This window comes from Sus scrofa, chromosome 4 (genome assembly GCF_054392235.1).
Source record: "Sus scrofa isolate SSC_HxYL_T2T_F1_AM1 chromosome 4, Sscrofa_HxYL_maternal_Yorkshire_Landrace_v2.0, whole genome shotgun sequence".
NCBI classification, from domain to species: domain Eukaryota; kingdom Metazoa; phylum Chordata; class Mammalia; order Artiodactyla; family Suidae; genus Sus; species Sus scrofa.
In genome coordinates, this window is record NC_139386.1 from 89875765 (window position 1) to 89893302 (window position 17538).

The 17538-nt window shown below is 45.6% G+C and overlaps 1 protein-coding gene across 6 annotated transcripts in view; it reads left to right on the top strand.

Moving 5' to 3' along the window:
* LMX1A (LIM homeobox transcription factor 1 alpha) overlaps positions 1 to 17538 on the top strand; it is a 165505-nt gene that overhangs the window by 105587 nt on the left and 42380 nt on the right. For all 6 annotated transcript variants that reach the window (XR_014843943.1, XM_013988077.3, XM_013988078.3 and 3 more), the window contains one exon: positions 9908 to 10140. Coding sequence is in view for 5 of the 6 variants with exons in the window: in XM_013988077.3 (XP_013843531.3) it covers positions 9908 to 10140 (233 nt within the window). In the remaining variant the exon portion in view is untranslated. The remainder of the gene's footprint in view (positions 1 to 9907; positions 10141 to 17538) is intronic.

Sequence of the window (17538 nt, forward strand, 5' to 3'; positions counted from 1 at the left end):
CTGATCCAGAACAAGAATGCATTTCATCCAGCTATGCCAGAACTGTTAGTTGGGTAAATGCAGACAAATCCCGTGTGGATAGGCTACATGCAAACCCTAGCCTGAGGCCATTAAAAAAAGTGGGAACTCAGACCTGGGTTCCATCACAGTATCAGGACTGGACCCCATGTCCATAGCCAGTACCACTGAAAAGCTGATTGCTGACTTTCTTGCACTGTTTTTCTTTTTCTTTCTTTCTTTTTGTCTTTTTTTTTTTTTTTTTTTTTTTTTGCTATTTCTTTGGGCCGCTTCCTGCGGCATATGAAGGTTCCCAGGCTAGGGGTCGAATCAGAGCTGTAGCTTCCGGCCTACGCCAGAGGTACAGCAACGCAGGATCCGAGCCGCGTCTGCAACTTACACCACAGCTCACGGCAATGCCGGATCGTTAACCCACTGAGCAAGGGCAGGGACCGAACCCGGGCAGGGACCTAACCTGCAACCTCATGGTTCCTAGTCGGATTCGTTAACCACTGCGCCACGACGGGAACTCCTCTTTCTTTTTCTTTCCTTCCTTCCTTCCTTCCTTCCTTCCTTCCTTCTTCCTTCTTCCTTCTTCCTTCCTTCCCTCCCTCCCTCCCTTTCTCCTTCCCTCTCTCCTTCCTTCCTTCCTTCCCTCCTTTCTTCCTTCTTGTCTTTTTAGGGCCACAGCTGCAACATATGGAGGTTCCCAGGCTAGAGGTCTAATTAGAGCTATAGCTGCTGGCCTATACCACAGCCACAGCAACTCAGGATTCCAAGCCTCATCTGCGACCTACACCACAGCTCATGGCAACGCCGGATCCATAACCCATTGAACAAGGCCAGGGATGGAACCCTCAACCTCATGGTTCTTAGTCAGATTCATTTCCACTGTGCCACGACAGGAACTCCTCTTGTGCTGTTTACAGCCTTCGTTCTCAATGGTTTGTCTCAGTCCTTCTCTTTCCCTGCTCCTTTATCTCATCCTCCTTCTCCCAGTCTCTGACATTAAGATTGTCATCTCTCTCCTTTTTTTTTCCTGTAAATTTCTCTCTGATATTTCATATCTGGCTCTTTTGCTCCATCATCATCATCATCATCATCATCATAGTTACTATTTTATTGAGGATTTATCAGGTGCCAGGCATTATGCCAAATGGTTCTAGGGGCATCAGTTCAATGAATTCCTCTTGGGACTCTATGAGGCAGGTCTTTTTATTACTCCCATTATATAGGTGAGTAAACTAGTGCTTCCATAACCTGATCAAGAGCACATAGCTAATAAGTGGTGGTGCAGGGACTTGGATCTAAGTTTGATTGCACCATGTTGCCTCCTTGTCCTGCTCTTTCTACAGCTCAGTCTCTATGGCTGGGCTTCCTTGGGTCTTTCTGGGTCCAGCCCCACTGGCCTGCCTTTCTGTAGAAGATAGAAAAAAAGAAAATTGAAAACAGTGACCCACCAAATTCCCCAGTGAATGGCAAGAACTGTCTTGCTTCCCAGTCTTTTTGGGATCAGGTAGACTCTTGGCCATGGTGGTGCTGGGTCAAAGACCATTTCCCAGACCCTGTTTGTTCTGAACCTAAATCCATAGAGGACAGACCTCTTTCTGGGATCCCATTAGATCCTTTGGGGCCCGAGCTAGGTAGCCTGAAGGGATCAACTTGGTTCCTAACCCCTGCCTTTCATCTGCACATGGCAGCAGAGTCTTGGAACCCCCTATAAAGCCACGGCACCTCCAGAAAACCTCTCATGAGCTGAGGCGGCGTCTTAGCTGCTTGATCTTACTATTTATTTCTCCTGTGGAAAGAGTGCTGGAGAGAATATGTAAGAAAGAGCCTCTGGCATTCCTGTTGTGGCTCAGCAGTAAACAAACAAACAAACAAACAAAAAACCCAGCTAGTATCAATGAGGACAAGGGTTTGATTCCTGGCCCTGCTCAGCGGGTTAAGTATCCAGTGCTGCTATGAGCTATGGTGTAGGTTGCATACATGGCTTGGATCCTGCGTGACTGTGGATGTGGCTGTGGCTGTGGTGTAGGCCAGCAGCTGCAGCTCCGATGCAGTCCCTAGCCTAGGAACCTCCATATGCCGTGGGTATGGCCCTAAAAAGCAAAACTAAATAAATAAATTAATTAAATAAAAAAGAGCCTCTGAATCAGCCATCCCAGAGTCTCTCTCTCATGCAAGAGATATGTCACAAACCATGCTGGGCTGAAATGTGCCGAGGTTCTCTTTGAGCTCATAATGTAGTTCTATTTCTTACTCCACAAAGTTAGTGATATAATGTATATAAGAAACACCACGGTTCCTGGCACCCAGTGAGTGTTGAATAAAGACCAATCTTCTTTTTTTCTATCTTCTACAAGCTTTTTTCTCTTTGTAGTAAAATAATTTGGGGGATGAAATATATTCCAGCAATGAACACCCCAATATTTAGAAGGTGGGAAGTTCCCATTGTGGCTCAGTGGAAATGAATCTGACTAGCATCCATGAGGATACAGGTTCAATCCCTGGCCTCACTCAGTGGGTTAAAGATCTGGTGTTGCTGTGAGCTGTGGTGTAGGTTGCAAACACATCTCAGATCTGGCATTGCTGTGGCTGAGGTGTAGGCCAGCAGATACAGCTTCGATTCAACCCCTAGCCTTCGAACCTCCATATGCCGAGGGTGTGGCCCCTAAAAAGACCAGAAAAAAAAAAAAAGGAAAGAAAGAAAAAAGAAAGAAGAAGGTGGAATGACTTTTTCAAGACATAAAGCTAGCACCAACGTCCAGGTGTCCACATGGTGTCCTGGCACATCACCATCCTTCTGCTGTAGCTCCTGCTGTGCAGGGTGTGCTATGGCTTCTGGAGGCCTGGCCTCTGTCCTGATCACCATGGGCCTGCTCTCTAGGAGTTTCTCAGGTGTCAGGCTTTCATGTCTGCTTTGGAAACAGTCTTGTCTCTTCAGCAGCAGAGGAGGATCCCCAACCATGTAAACAAAACATGCATCACAAAAATGGGAGCGAATTAAGAAATTATCCAGCCTAGGGGGTTGCAGATGTGCCTTAGGAGCAAATTGCTTTCTTCCAACAAAATCTTTTCTAGAAAAAAAGTGTAATGTAAATCCTTTCTGAAAATACATATGTATTTTACAATATAGATAGAAAGAGAGGGATTATGTGAATGGTTAGTGTTAGCTGGTGTGTATTTATATGTATGTTTTGTGTGTTTGTGTGTCCTTATATACGGTATATATATATATATATATATATATATATGGTATAATTTCTTTTGACCTTAGCTGTATATGTATCTGGGTGTGTGTGTGTGTGTGTATGTAAATTTTATACACATGCAATTTTGGAGCTCCAGTGGCACAATCAGTTAGGATTCTTGCTGCTAAGGAGGAAGTGTCCTCTTAGGATAGGGCTTAGGAAACTCTTAAGCTCAGAGAGCCACCTTTGGGGCAATTTTTTTTTTTTTTTAAATCCACAAAAGGTCAAGAGACAGAAGTGGGGCCATAAAGGTGACTGAAAATCATGCTCTGCCATGTAGGTCACAAAATTCTCATGCCTGCTCTCATTTAACCCTCAGGAATCCAGGAGTGTAGGCATCATTGTTGCCTCTTATATCTGAGGAAATGGAGGCTACAAATAATTAAGTGATGAGCTCAATTCTCGCTGACTGCTTGGAAGTGGCAGAGCCTGCCAACTCCGGCTCTCTCACCAAAACTGCAAGTTTTGCATCTTTAAGCTTGTGGCTGTACAAGAGGGGTAAGAAAGGCATGGAATGGAATTTCAACCTGCCTCTGCTTCCCTGCCTGGTAGAGACAGCAGGAAAGGGGCCAGAGGGAGGAGGAGAAGGGATGGGCAGAGAGGAAGGGAAAGAAGAGAGAGAAGATTTGCTGACTTTGAGCCTAAACCAAGCGGATGGGGCTCTGCTTTGGACTAGTCCCCTCCTACGAACCCCAGATACACCCTCAGCAGATGTGGCTATTTGCTCAGAGCCTGCTGCCTGCTGGAGAGTGTGAGCTCCCTGAATACATAGGACAGGTTGTTTACCACCCTGTCCCCATGACTGCTCCGGGGAGGATGTGCCGTAGAGGGAGGAGAGCCCTGATGGAGGCCGTAGGCTCTGGGGCAGGATCTGCATGGGAAGCTTTTCCACCAGCTAGATCCCAGCATTCCTATTTTACAGGTGGGGGAATGAGATGCAACAAAGAGATAAAGAATCACTTGAAGAGGAAGTTCCCACTGTGGCTCAGCAGTAACAAATGCAGCTAGTATCCATGAAGATGTGGTTCCATCCCTGGCCTCACTCCATGGGTTAAGGATCTGGCATTGCTGTGAGCTGTGGTGTAGGATGCAAACTTGGCTCCGATCTAGTGTTGCTGTGGTTGCGGTTCAGGCTGGCAGCTGCGGCTCTGATTCTCCCCCAGCCTGGGAACATTCATGTGCCATAGGTGTGGCTCTAAAAAAGACCAAAAAAAAAAAAAAAGAATCACTTGAAGAGCTTTCCAGGGTAGGTGAATTTTGAATGGTGGGCCAAGTTGAGAGTTGCTCTCTGTGCCTAAAAGAGCTGGACATTTCTGGAAACTATGCTGAGTTTTCTAGGGCACAGCCAGGCTGCCAGGGTCTGAACCCAGAGCAAGGTCTCATTAGTATTCAGAGGGGGAAATTCACCGTGGGGGCCGCCATCCAGGGCATTGGGCAGAGACAGGCTGTGTTTTAATTACGACCTGGACTTTCGAACAAATCCTTTTCTCTACTTGTCTGAGCCTTAGAGAAAACAAGTTGTGGGAAGTGTGGAGTCGGCAGCTGGGTCCACAGTGGTACCCGTACAGCTGTGTACACATCTGGCACACAGGTGGCGGGACTGCATGTGCCTTTTCTCCTTGGGTTGCCCTGGGGTGAGTGAGGGTAACAAGAGCCAGAACAGTAAGGTGAGGTCTACCTGGTCTTTATCCAAAGTGGGGCAGCCGATGGGGAGGATGGAGAGAAATAGGACTGCCCCCTGCTCCCTTGTCTGTGTCCCCACCAACCAGGACCATTTCAGGATTTGAGCCCAGACAACTCCTGCCAATTCCTCTGGCCGTTCCTGAGTCAACACGGTGGGATTTCTTTGTTGAGCTCACCCTAACCCTCCCTTCTCCAACTTGGGGGAAAGTTTTGGAGTGGGGGATGAAATTAAGAAGGGAGGAGGAAGAGGAGAAGATTAACAGGGTTGGAGTTAGACAAGCACAGATGCCACCACCTGCGGCTGTGGATTCTTGAGAGCTTGTTGACTCCTGGAAGCGTTTGCCTAGAGTCTGTTTAACAGTTCATTCCAGGGGAAGGGGAGGAGAAGGAGGGCTTGGGGACAAAAGGCCTTTGACTGGCTCCTGTTAAAGCACTGATTAGTTTGCTCAGGTTGGCAAACAGTGTCTAGGGACTTTGGGGCCAGGGAGGAATTGGGTGGATTTTCTGTCTGATGTACAACATCCAGCATGGGGGCCGGGAGTAAAGGCAATTGTTCAAGGGCCTGGTGTGCCCTGAGATTCAGACGTGGAGAGCAAAGGCACGAGGGGCAGCTGGAGGAAGGAAGAAGGCAGGGACAGGGCAGGTGGTACCTGGAGTTCTGTTTAGGGGGCTGTCACATACTTTGTTAGTGGTGAAAGAGCCACGCCAGCCCTTAACCTGTCCCCCAACCTCACCCCCCTTTCTGAAGTTGAGAGGCAAGGGGAGGGCATGCCAGGATAGGTGTTTCTAATGCACTTCTGATGGCCAAGGGCAGGAAGCAATGGTGTTGGGGCCCAGGGTCTGGGTTAAGAGTGAGACTGCCTGTGTGTGTGTAATCCAGCGCCATGCCGGGTCACCTGCAGGCTGGCCTCTGTCCAGGGAGGCTTGTTCTCCAGTAGATTCACAGGAGGTGGCTTCAGACCCTTCTCCAAGCCTTGGCTTCCTTCACTCAGAGACTTTGAATGGCCTCCTTTTCTCATGCCAGTTCCCTCCCCCTTACCAGGCCACCCTCAAAACTCTTCCCTTCCTCCTAGAAGCTTCCAAGATAAACATGCTGTGCACGTGGAGTGTAGACTTAGCCATCAACCAGTACAGCTTTAGAGCTGAGAAGTGATTAAATATCATAAACAGACTGTGGCTTCATGCCGTTTTATTTTGTATTCCTGAAACAGTGTTTTGTAGCCTTATTCTGTTTTTCAAAGTTAAATCCCTATGGGTTGACATTATGTATCTGTTTGTTTCTTTGTGTGCTGTTTCTCTCCCTATCATGTGATCTCCAGGGAGGATGCAGACTTTGTTTTGTATCATTTGTGCCCACATCAGTGTCTGGCACATAACAGACATTCCACATGAACTTGATTATAAATATTATCTCCATGATCCCCGCTGTGGGAATTTCCTTCCCCATCTCTGTTAAGATACAGGGTATCTGGTGCATGGCATGATGGATGCTTCTGAATTGATGACAGAATGCATGAAAAAACTAAATAGGGAGTTCCTGTCCTGGCACAGAGGAAATGAGTCCGACTAGGAACCATGAGGTTGTGAGTGTGATCACTGGCCTTGCTCAGTGGGTTAAGGATCCGGCATTGCCGTGAGCTGTGGTGTAGGTCACAGACGCGGCTCGGATCTGGCGTTGCTGTGGCTCTGGCATAGGCCAGCAGCAACAGCTCCAATTAGACCCCTAGCCTGCGAACCTCCATGTGCCACAGGTGCGGTGCTAAAAAGACAAAAGACAAACAAACAAAAAAAAGACTAAATAAGTGAGAGAATGTGCAAGTGTGCTTTTGAGATGGGCTTGGCCACACTGGGGCCATCATGGTGGACAGAAAAAAATGCTCTTCAGTTCCTTATATTTCTAGCTCCTGCCGAGGTGGGGCTTGCGAGCAGAGCAAGGTGCCTTCGGCTCCCTGGAAATCCTGAATCAGCTTTGTCTGCCTTGATGAAGCAAGGAGGGATGTGGAGCTTCATGGAACACTCTGCCCCTGCTCAGCACTATCCTCTTCCTTACACCACCTTTCCAGACCCAGGGACCACTCTGATATTCAGGGACAAACAGAGAGTGTTTGAGATACCCTTCACCCCACTGCACAACTACTTTAACTTTTTAAATTTTTTTTGGAATTTTTTTTTTTTTTTTTTTTTTTTTTAGGGCTGAACCCACAGCATGTGGAGGTTCCCAGGCTAGGGGTCTGAATTGGAGCTGCAGCCGCAGGCCTACGCCACAGCCACAGCAATAGCAACACCAGATCCAAGCCGCGTCTGCGACCTATACCACAGCTCACGGCAATGCTGGATCCTTAACCCACTGAGCAAGGCCAGGGATTGAACCTGTGTCCTCCTAGATGCTAGTCAGATTCGTTTCCACTGAGCCATGATGGGAACTCCCTGCATGACTGCTCTAAAGAAAATAACTCTTTATTTTGGAAATAGAAAAATGAATGCTATAATGAATGAATCCCAGAGATATTTTTAGGGTCTGTTATTTCTTTTTCCTTCTTTTTTTTTTTTTTGGTCTCTGCCATTTCTTGGGCCGCTCTTGCGGCATATGGAGGTTCCCAGGCTAGGGGTCGAATCAGAGCTGTAGCCACCGGCCTACGCCAGAGCCACAGCAATGCAGGATCTGAGCCACATCTGCAAGCACACGGCAACGCCAGATCCTTAACCCACTGGGCAAGGCCAGGGATCGAACCCGCAACCTTATGGTTCCTAGTCAGATTCGTTAACCACTGCGCCACAATGGGAACTCCAAGGGTCTGTTATTTCTGTGCTTATGCCAAAGGTTTTGATCTGGGGTGACTGGGAAGAGAAGGGCCACTTTTACTGGGAATCTGCTGGGTGTCAGCTCTGAGGCTGGGCTCTTTGCACATGTTCTTTCACAACAGGTGAGCAGGCGAGATCCACAGGTCAAAGCAAATAAACTTTTGTTGAGTACCCGCCATGTAGAAGTGGTTGCCGGGCATATAAATATTCCACAGGCCTTGTTCTTGAGGCTGTTGGCGAGATAAGTTATAAACATGCGGAAGTTGAATAATAAAGTAAGATTAAACTGTTTTAAGTCAGCTCTAGGAAACAATGATCTTGGGACTTTGGGAGCTGGACTTTGGTGTCTGGCTTCACGTCTTTCACAATAGCTAGGGAAAAGAGGTGCAAAGGGGAGAAACTGTGCCTGAGGTTTGGCAGACAGCTGTCCACAGAGTGGTTGGCAGAGCCCGGGACTCCAGATCCACTATATTTTGTACAGCTCCAGATAAGTGGCCAATGACCAGCACAGACAGGACATGGTGAAGGTGTTCAGAGGGGATGTGGTTGCTCTCGAGTGGGGCAGGGAGGTCTGGAAGGATTCAAGGAGAAGGTGGGAGCTTCTGTGTCCTGAAGGGCGGCTTAGATTCAGGTGGATTAAACAGAGAAGGAAGGGCTTTGCAGGAGGGTGGTATAGCATCAAAAGGCCCCCAGAGGTAGGAAATCGGGAAGGCTATGTGCCGGTGCTTCCTGTCTCCAAGCTATGAGTCTGTCCCCTTCTGTCTGGCTCCCCTGCTGCTGCCCCAGCACCGCCCTTGTTGCTGCTCAGCTGCTCTCCCTCACTCAGCTCTCCAACACCACGTCCCCTCCACCTTTCATATGGTGAAGCGTTCATTTTCCAAAACAGGCTCTTATTGTGTTAAAATGGGTCCGGGACTCCCTGTTGCTTGTGAGATGCTGTCTAGAATCCGGTCATGACTTGCCTCACCTTCCACCTTTCTCAAGGCACCTGGCCTCCACAGGGTACCCAGCATAGCATGCACTTGGCACCGCTTCTGGCCTTCGCATAGGCTATTCCCTCTGTGGGGAATCCCCACTCCCACCCCTTTTTGCCTGTCAACCTGCCCATCTTCCTGTCTTCATTTGACCTGGATTGACTGAGTAGGTAATAAAAATGCACCCCCCCACACACACACACACAAACACACACTGACTTCCTGACAGTTGTTTCCTCTTCTGTGTTCCCGGAACCCACTACTTTAGTTATTCAACATGTCTGCCTCTCTCATCAGCCTGAGCTCATTTCTGGAAGGGTTTTTCTTTTATTCACCCTTATATCACTAGTACCTACTATTCACCTTTATATCATTAGCACCTACCATCTCTGCCTGGCATAAGTGGATATCCTCTTCGTGGTTGCTGGAAAGTAAGTGAAATGAGATAAGAATTAAGTCCTTAGAGCTGGGCTGAATCCACTGAAAGTTAGGCTAAGTTGGGAGTTTCCACTGTGGCTCAGCGGGTTAAAAGTATTCAGGAGAGCGATCCCTGGTCTTGTTCTGTGGGTAAGGATCCAGCATTGCTGCAAGCTGCTGCAAGCTGTGGCATAGGTTGCTCAGATCCTGCGTTGCTGTGGCTGTGGCGTAGGCCAGCCACTGCAGCTCCAATTCAACTCCTAGCCTGGGAACCTCCATATGCTGCAGGTGTGGCCCTAAAAAGAAAAAAAAAAAAGTTGAGATGCAGTTTATCTCTCAAAACCTAGGTTACACTTCAGAATTCCCTGGGGGGTTTATTAAAAATTCAAATTTCTGGAGCCAACCCTTTTGCATGCTGCTGGGCATGATTATTATCATTTTGTTTAAATAACCAGTCCCCCAGGGATTCCAGGCAGCCTGCCTGACTCCAGTCTGTAGCACATCCTTTGAGAACACTGTGCCATGGGCCACACCAAATACACCCTGGCTTTTAGCTCACACTTCTTCCAGTGCCTCTCACTACGCTTTTCTTAAGCCTCTGAGAGAGCAGGTCTCAAACTGAATTATTTGGTTCAACCTCCTCAGGGAATTAATCATCTGGATTTAAGCCTATTTCATTCCAAGACTCCTTGCCCTAGTTCTGGAAGTTCTTCTTGTGGTTGACTTGGGCCTCAGTCATCTTTCTCACAGGCTTTGCTTTGCTTTCTTCCCTGCTGCCAGGCTGTTTGCTGTCAAATGTGGGGGCTGCTTTGAGGCCATTGCACCCAACGAGTTTGTTATGCGGGCCCAGAAGAGTGTGTACCACCTGAGCTGCTTCTGTTGCTGTGTCTGTGAGCGGCAGCTGCAGAAGGGTGATGAGTTTGTCCTGAAGGAGGGGCAGCTGCTCTGCAAAGGGGACTATGAGAAGGAGCGGGAGCTGCTCAGCCTGGTGAGCCCGGCAGCATCAGACTCAGGTGAGTGCCGTGTGGTCGGTGGGAGGGTTGGAGGGGGGTAGGAGGGTGGGATGCAGTGGCAGTCTGCCTTGTTCTCTCCCTAGAGGGCCAACCCCAGGGCAGCCTGGTCCGATGGTGAGGCTGTGCCCTGCATTCCAGGAAGTTTCCTTGTATGCTTGGAGTAAGCCCTTATGGGTCAGATATTGCCATGATGATGCTGTGTAACAACTTACCCCCAAATCCCATGGCATACCACCATAGATGCTTCACACATTCACAAGTCTCTGGGTTAATGGAATTGACTCTACTTGACACCGAAGGCCTTCTGTCACCTGGGCTCTGCTGAGAGCTAAGCATAGCTCTGGGCTGTAGACTGAGTTCACATCTGCTCTATGGGGTTTATTCTGAGGTCCAGGGTTGAGAAGTAGCAGCTACAGGGTGTGGTCTCCTGGCAGTGGCAGAAATGCAAGAAGGCGTGCTCAACCATGCAATCGCATTTCAAACCTCTGTTCATATCATATCTGCCCCTATTTCACTGGCCAAATCAAATTAGAAGATGAAACCCAAAGTTGGGGGAGGGGCAGTGCACTGTACCATGAAGCCTTGACAGGGGAGAGACGCATAAAACTATTAATGGGAATGATGAATTAGAACCAGTAATTCCATCTGCCATAGTTTCTGAACTACTCTAGTCCTTGTTTTCTCCTTGACAAGTAGGAAAACTGGAATCTATCTGAGACTTGGTGGGTCACATAAAGAAAGGTCTAGAATATACTTGTTCCACCCACCCAAGACTTACCCCCTGCTCCCTGGAGAGGGGAAAGAGAGGGGATGGCAGACATTCAGAGACTTTTTGTTTATTTATTTATTTATTTATTTATTTATTTATTTTAGGGCTGCACCTGGGGTATATGGAGATTCCCAGGCTCAGGGTCAAATCAGACCTAGAGCTACCGGCCTACACCACAGCCACAGCAACATGGGGTCCAAGCCATATCTGCAGCCTACACCAGAGCTCATGGCAATGCCAGATCCTTGACCCACTGAGTGAGGCCAGGGATTGAACCCCAGTCCTCGTGGATACTAGTCGGTTTGTTACTGCTGAGCCACAATGGGAAATCCAGTTGAGAGACATTTTAGAGCAGGTTTCACAAGGCCAGAGAAATGAAAACTTCCCAAGTAAAGCATGAAATGTCTTCCAGTCTGTCTGTCCCACAGGGCAGTGCTGGTCTTAGCCTGGCCTCCTTTCCCCACCCAAGAATCTGTGAGATTGAATGAGGCGATATCCACGTGACCTGAATTCTTGCCATTGCCAATTCCAGTCCAGTCCCAAACCCCCTAACACGGCTTGCAAGGCCTCTGGCATCTCACTCTGCCTGTCTCTTTGACCTTGTGGGGAGCCTCCGAACAAACCTCCCCTCCCCCCACTCGACACACACCCCCGTCTCACACTCACTTCCACATCTTCAGAGTTGATTCCCTCTCTCCTTTGTCTCCCTAGCATATACTTTCAGCTTCTTTCTAGGGTCTACCCCACTGAGGAAGACGTATTCCCATGTGCCGGGTGAATTTACCCTTAACCTCTCCTGCCGTGACCCAGGTCCCACTTGATGGGGTTGCTTGTTTGGCTGTTTGTTGTTCTTGCCAGAGTGCTAACAAAGCCCCAGGAGGGACTCTGCATGTGTTTTTAACCACCGTATCTGTAGGGCTTAGCCTGGAACAATGAGGGTGCTTGATAGCATCCGTGTTAAAGAATGAATAAACAACATGTAACAGGAGCCCCGCCTGCAATGCTTGAGGATGGAGCATGGGAGGCTGTCAGGTGGTGGCCTCAGCCTGGCTGCCCCACTTAGATCTGTGTGACTTGGGCCAGTTTCAGAACCTCTCTAAGCCTCAGTCTCCAAAACTGTAAAGTGGTGATAATCATGCCTACCTAATAGTTTTATTGGGGGGGAATAACAGAGAATTGTAGATAAACGCTGATGCTTACCAAGTGCCTGCTGGTGTTGGCATCCTCATCGCACTGCGTTTTGCTTCTTTTTCCCCTGAGGGTTCCTCTTGCCCAACTCCCCTTGTGACCTTAAAAGTAAGCGGACACCAGGACAGTCCTAACTTCTATTGGATTCTTTGGTCTTAAGTTTTCCTGGATGTTTAAATTTGAGGGAAGTTCCCCCTTGTTGGGAACACTACCACTGATGTACTGAACATCTCCTTCAGGGGTAATTGGGTCCATTCTAAACTGAGCTTCCTGGCCTCCACTTAATAGGTCAGCTCATCCTGTCTCTCCCTTTAGGTGTCATGCTGTGCCCACCCACTAGGGTTCTTCTGCGGAATATTGCAAAATCTTCAAATTCCCCAAGGGGCTTAGGTGCTGTGGGGATTGGCATACCAGCATGACCTTAGAAAGACATGCATGCCCAGAAGGACACACTAGTCTTTCTCACATGGAAGTTAAAGCTGGGGTCTTCCCTTTCTTGGTACACAATGTGGGTCTTGCCCACTGTTTTCCAATTACAGATTTTAACTGGTTACAGACAATTAGAGTCATTAGTGTGTTGTCCCCTCGCCATGAGAAAAGACAAAAAGAAGTTGACTCTAAGCATAAAAAATACAATATTCAAAGTTTTACTGTATAGCACAGGGATATTCAATATCCTGTAATAAACCAGATGGGAAAAGAATACAAAAAAGATATACACACACACACACACACACACACACACACACACACACACAAAATTGTGTATATAACTGAATCTCTTTGCTGTACAGTAGAAATTAATACAATATTATAAATCTACTGTACTTCAATAAAATAATTTTTTTAAAGTATAATGTTCAGAATAAGCAAACTGCCGCAGGTCCACTCTTCTGATCACATTTCAGCAGTATGTTCTGTAGTTCCAGGCATTTCTTTTTGAGGCTGATGTTGACAAACTGGAGCTTTCCAATTCACTTATTCATGAATTCATTCAGTGGATATATCTTGAGTGCTTGCTTTATGCCAGACATGGTGTCATGATGTGAATGACAAGATTGGGGTGACTGAGGAGGTTGCCAACCCATGTTAAATGAAGGAATTGCAGATATTTAGGCTAGAAAAGGAAAGACTAAATGAGGACTTAATTATTGTCTTTCAGTGGTTGGATCAGACCTATTGTTTTTCTAACTTCAGAAGTCATTCAATTCTTTAGCAAAATCATTGTATATTTATACAGTAGAGGAAAAGGTAAATGGAAGGAACTTTGACTCAACATAGGAAATGTTATGATATCATTCTAATTATACGATCCAACAGAGAAAAACTACCAAGAGATAGACCCCCACTTGTTGAAACTAAGATTGGCAAGGTGGGAGAGGAGGAAGGTGCCCAAAGACCTGTGTCGTCCCTTTCAACACTAAAAATCTATCGTTTTTGCAGCTTTAAATGAAATGACATTAAAGTCTCAACCAGAATCAAATATGTTGTCTGTACCACTCATTTTTTCAATTATATAAATGTTGCCTGTCTTGCAGCATTAAATGACAGAGCCAGCCTCAGTAGACATAGGACCAACTTCTAGAAAATAGGTTGTAGCTTTTAATTCCTTTGTTCTCTTTAACAAAGCTTAGCATGATGCCAAGGGAAGAGTAAGTGGTCAATAGATACCTAATGAATTGAGTTCAGTCTTCAAGGGAAAAAAAGTCCAGAAAGGTGTTTGCAGAAAGCAAACTATTTTAGGATCTGTCCCCATACAAATACAGTCTTTCCTCTCATTTCTGTCCTGTGTGCTTTACATATTGTAAATGCTTGATGAATATTTTTTGAGTGAATGATTGAATGACCTGTCTCCTTTAACATTTTTATCCATGGCTTGGATGAAGACGCTGAAGGCAGGCTTATTCGATTTGCAGATGACACAAACCTGGCAGGGAATGCTGGCGTGGCAACTGATATTCTCAATGTTCAAAAAGATTTTGACAAGCTAACAGAACAGCGCAAAGTCAGCAGGATGAGATCTAACCACTGGGTTCCAAAATTCAACAGTAATGATATGGAATAGGACCTCTTTTGATGCAATTTCACATGAGGTGTTAATTGACTGTAAAGTCAGTGGGAGCCAAAAGGACCTTTGCTGCATTAATAGAACCAACGTCCCTAACATATAATTATGGTTCCAATAATTTTTGCATTGGTCAGAGCACATTTAGGATTTTTAGTCTAATTTTAAATGATGAATTTTAGGAGGTCACTGACAAATTAGACAAAGTCTTGAGGGGAGCTATTTATTTATTAGCTTGTGAATGATATATAGCTGAAGAAACTTGGTTTATTTAACTTTGTAAAAATAAGGCTAAGGGGAATATGAGAGTCACACCCAAGGATGCAGGCCCATGGATTGGGAGGTGAGATAACAGATTTTGGTTCAACATAGAGTAGAAATGTGTCCAAAAAATGTGTGGGCTAGACTCCCTTTATAGGAAATAAACCTGCTTGTCTTTTAATATTTTTAATTATAGTTGGTGGAAGACTGGATTAGTGACCTCTGGGCTGCTTAAATCTAGGATGCTAGAACATGTGGTTTCATGATGATGACTATCCAACTTACACAAAAGCATGTGACACATTTAGAGCTATATGGACACCAAACTCAGGAGATATTCAGCTGCTGATTGTTCTTTTCTTGTGTGGCCAGAAAATCCTGTTTTGTCATGGTCCCTGCTTTGCCAGTGGCCTTGAAGCATCCTCCCAAGCATCAGGATGATATTTGTAGCCAGAGTTGGACCGTTTTTCTTTGTGTTTATCAGACAATTTGGATGCCCAGGGCTTCCAGGAGAGACCTGGCAACATTCATGTCTGTGCCTTCTTGATCAGAGAATCACAGGCTCTTGCAATAATTTGTAGACACATGAGAGGCTATTTAGTGCACACTTTCTCTGAGCCTGTCCAGCCATGGGGAGCTCTTGACCTCACATTCTGAGTGTTATATTGAGACTTGTTATATTGAGCCCCAGTGTCTGTCTCCACCTGGAACCCAAGCCTTGACCTTGGGCTTTCAAGAACTCACAAAACACATCAGTCTCCCCGACATGAGACAGCCCTTCGAGTTGAAGACAGGGACCCTTATTCCCCAAGTCTTCTCTTTTCCTTTCTAGTTCTTCCTCATCCTTCTAACTATCCCTTGAAAAAACTCTTTGCTCCCTCTGTAAAAATACTATCTTTTCTTTAGACTGTACCACCCAGAAGGGGATAAAATCTTCCATATGCGGTCTGAACTAGCACCATGTTATTATTACAACTTGTCATGAACACCATATGTTATTGATGATTTCATGATTTCATTAGCTTTTTTTGACCAGGGGACTTGGGAGCTGACAGGCAGTCATGGCTTCTGGCTGGTCCATGTTGCATATCTTAATTATCTAGCCCTCTTATCTTCACATTTTTTTAACATCTGAGGTCATCTGCAAATGTCTTGTTAGCACTTTTAAACTTTTAAAATTTTTAAATAAAAGCTTAGATTTATATGGCAGTTGCAAAGAGGGACAGATGTTCCTAACTCTTTACCCAAGAGTATAGTATGTTCCTATACTCTTTACCCAACTCCTTGTAATGTCAATATTTTACTTTAAATGTACATTTTGATAAGTGTACCATGTAAACAAGAAAGTAACATTGGTACAACACTATTAACTAGAGACTTTATTCAGTTTCAAGAGATTTCCTACTAATGACTTTATTCCAGGATCCAACCTAGGATACCATGTTGCATTTAGTTTTATGTTATATTTCTATTAAATCACCTTTTTCTTCATTTTGGGGATCACATGAAATGCCTGGTCAGAATTTCATTTTTGACCCTTTTTCCAGCAGTATCTATTATGTTTTATTTCCTTTCCGCATCTCTCACTGTGGAATCAGCATCTTTTTTTGCATATTTATTTAGGGATTTGTTTGTTTACCATTTTAAGATTTTCTTAGCTGAAGCAGAGAATGCATTAAAAAAAAATTTTTTTTTTTTGGTCAGATCTGTGGCATGTGGAAGTTCCCAGGTCAGGAATAGAACCAGTGCCACAGCAGCAATCCAAACTGCTTTAGCGACAATGCCAAGTCCTTAACCCACTGCGCCACAAGAGAACTTCAAGAATGCATTTTCGATGGTGCCCAGGGCTTATTCCTTGGCTATGATTTTTTCCCAGGGTTCAAACCACTCCATTCTCTTGGCTTACCAGCTCTTCCTTGGTCAGACCAAAGTCCACGAATAGCTGGCTCTGCATTCTTTCCTTTATCTTCTGTGAGTTAAAACTGTCAGCAGCCCAGGACAGGACTCTTTTTGATGTTCCGCTTTTGTAAAGGGATTTTCCCAGAGGAAGCCTGGGTCATGCAGTCTTATCATGACGGTCCTTTCTGTAGAAGAGGTATTAAGTTTGGGATGACTACAGCAGTTCCATGGCCTCTGTTTATTGGCCAGTCTGGACTGCACTGGAGCTTATGTTGCCTCTCTCCTTATGGTGTGCACTGACCTGGCCCTAGCGCAGTGCCCGCAGGCAACGGGCACTCAGTAAATGCTTGTTTATTAGGTGACTAAGTGAACTTATGTCCTGTTCATGTTTGCCTCTGTGGTTCTGAGAGATGCACTCACCTCCAGAATGATGTTCTTCCTACTGGAACTGGAATGAAGTTCCTCACACATACCAGAGTATTTGCATCCTTAATTTTTCCTAGGCTATGGGATATTGCTGCTTTGAATGATCCTGATGACTTTCTTGTTGTTCTCCTTGTATAATACATCTCTCTCTCCTCCTCATCTGAGTCAGGTTCATTACCACTGATATTTAGATACTGGTTTTAATTTCCTTCTACAACCTTGGAACTGAGGTGGTTTTTTTTTGTTTTGTTTTGGTTTTTTTTTTTCATTGCAGAAATATTTCAACCTATCTTGGAACTCTCCTTGCTCTCCAATAAATTAGAATAGAGAGACAGTGGTTACCTCATGAGTTCTGGAAAATGCTTGACTGTCCTATGGGATTATCTTGTCAGTTCAGAGTTATGAATTTAAAACACAAGGAAGTCGGCAGGAGGAATGAGGACATCTCATGCTCCATATTGTAGTACAAAGGGCTTGGGATCTAAAGTTAGGTCTGAATTGAAGTCTTGCCTGCACTCATAGGCACGTGACCTGGGGGAAAAGATACAGACAGACCTTGAGATTTCTCAAGTTTGGTCCCAGATCACCTTAAGAAAGAGACTGTTTCAATAAAATGAGTCACAAGATTTTTTTGGTTTCTCAGTGCACATAAAAGTCATGTTCACATTATACTGTAGTCTATTAAGTGTGCAATGGCATTATATCTAAAAATGCAATGTGCATACCTTAATTAAAAAATACTTTATTGCTAAAAATGCCAAAACAATTATAATAGTAATGCCAAAGATCA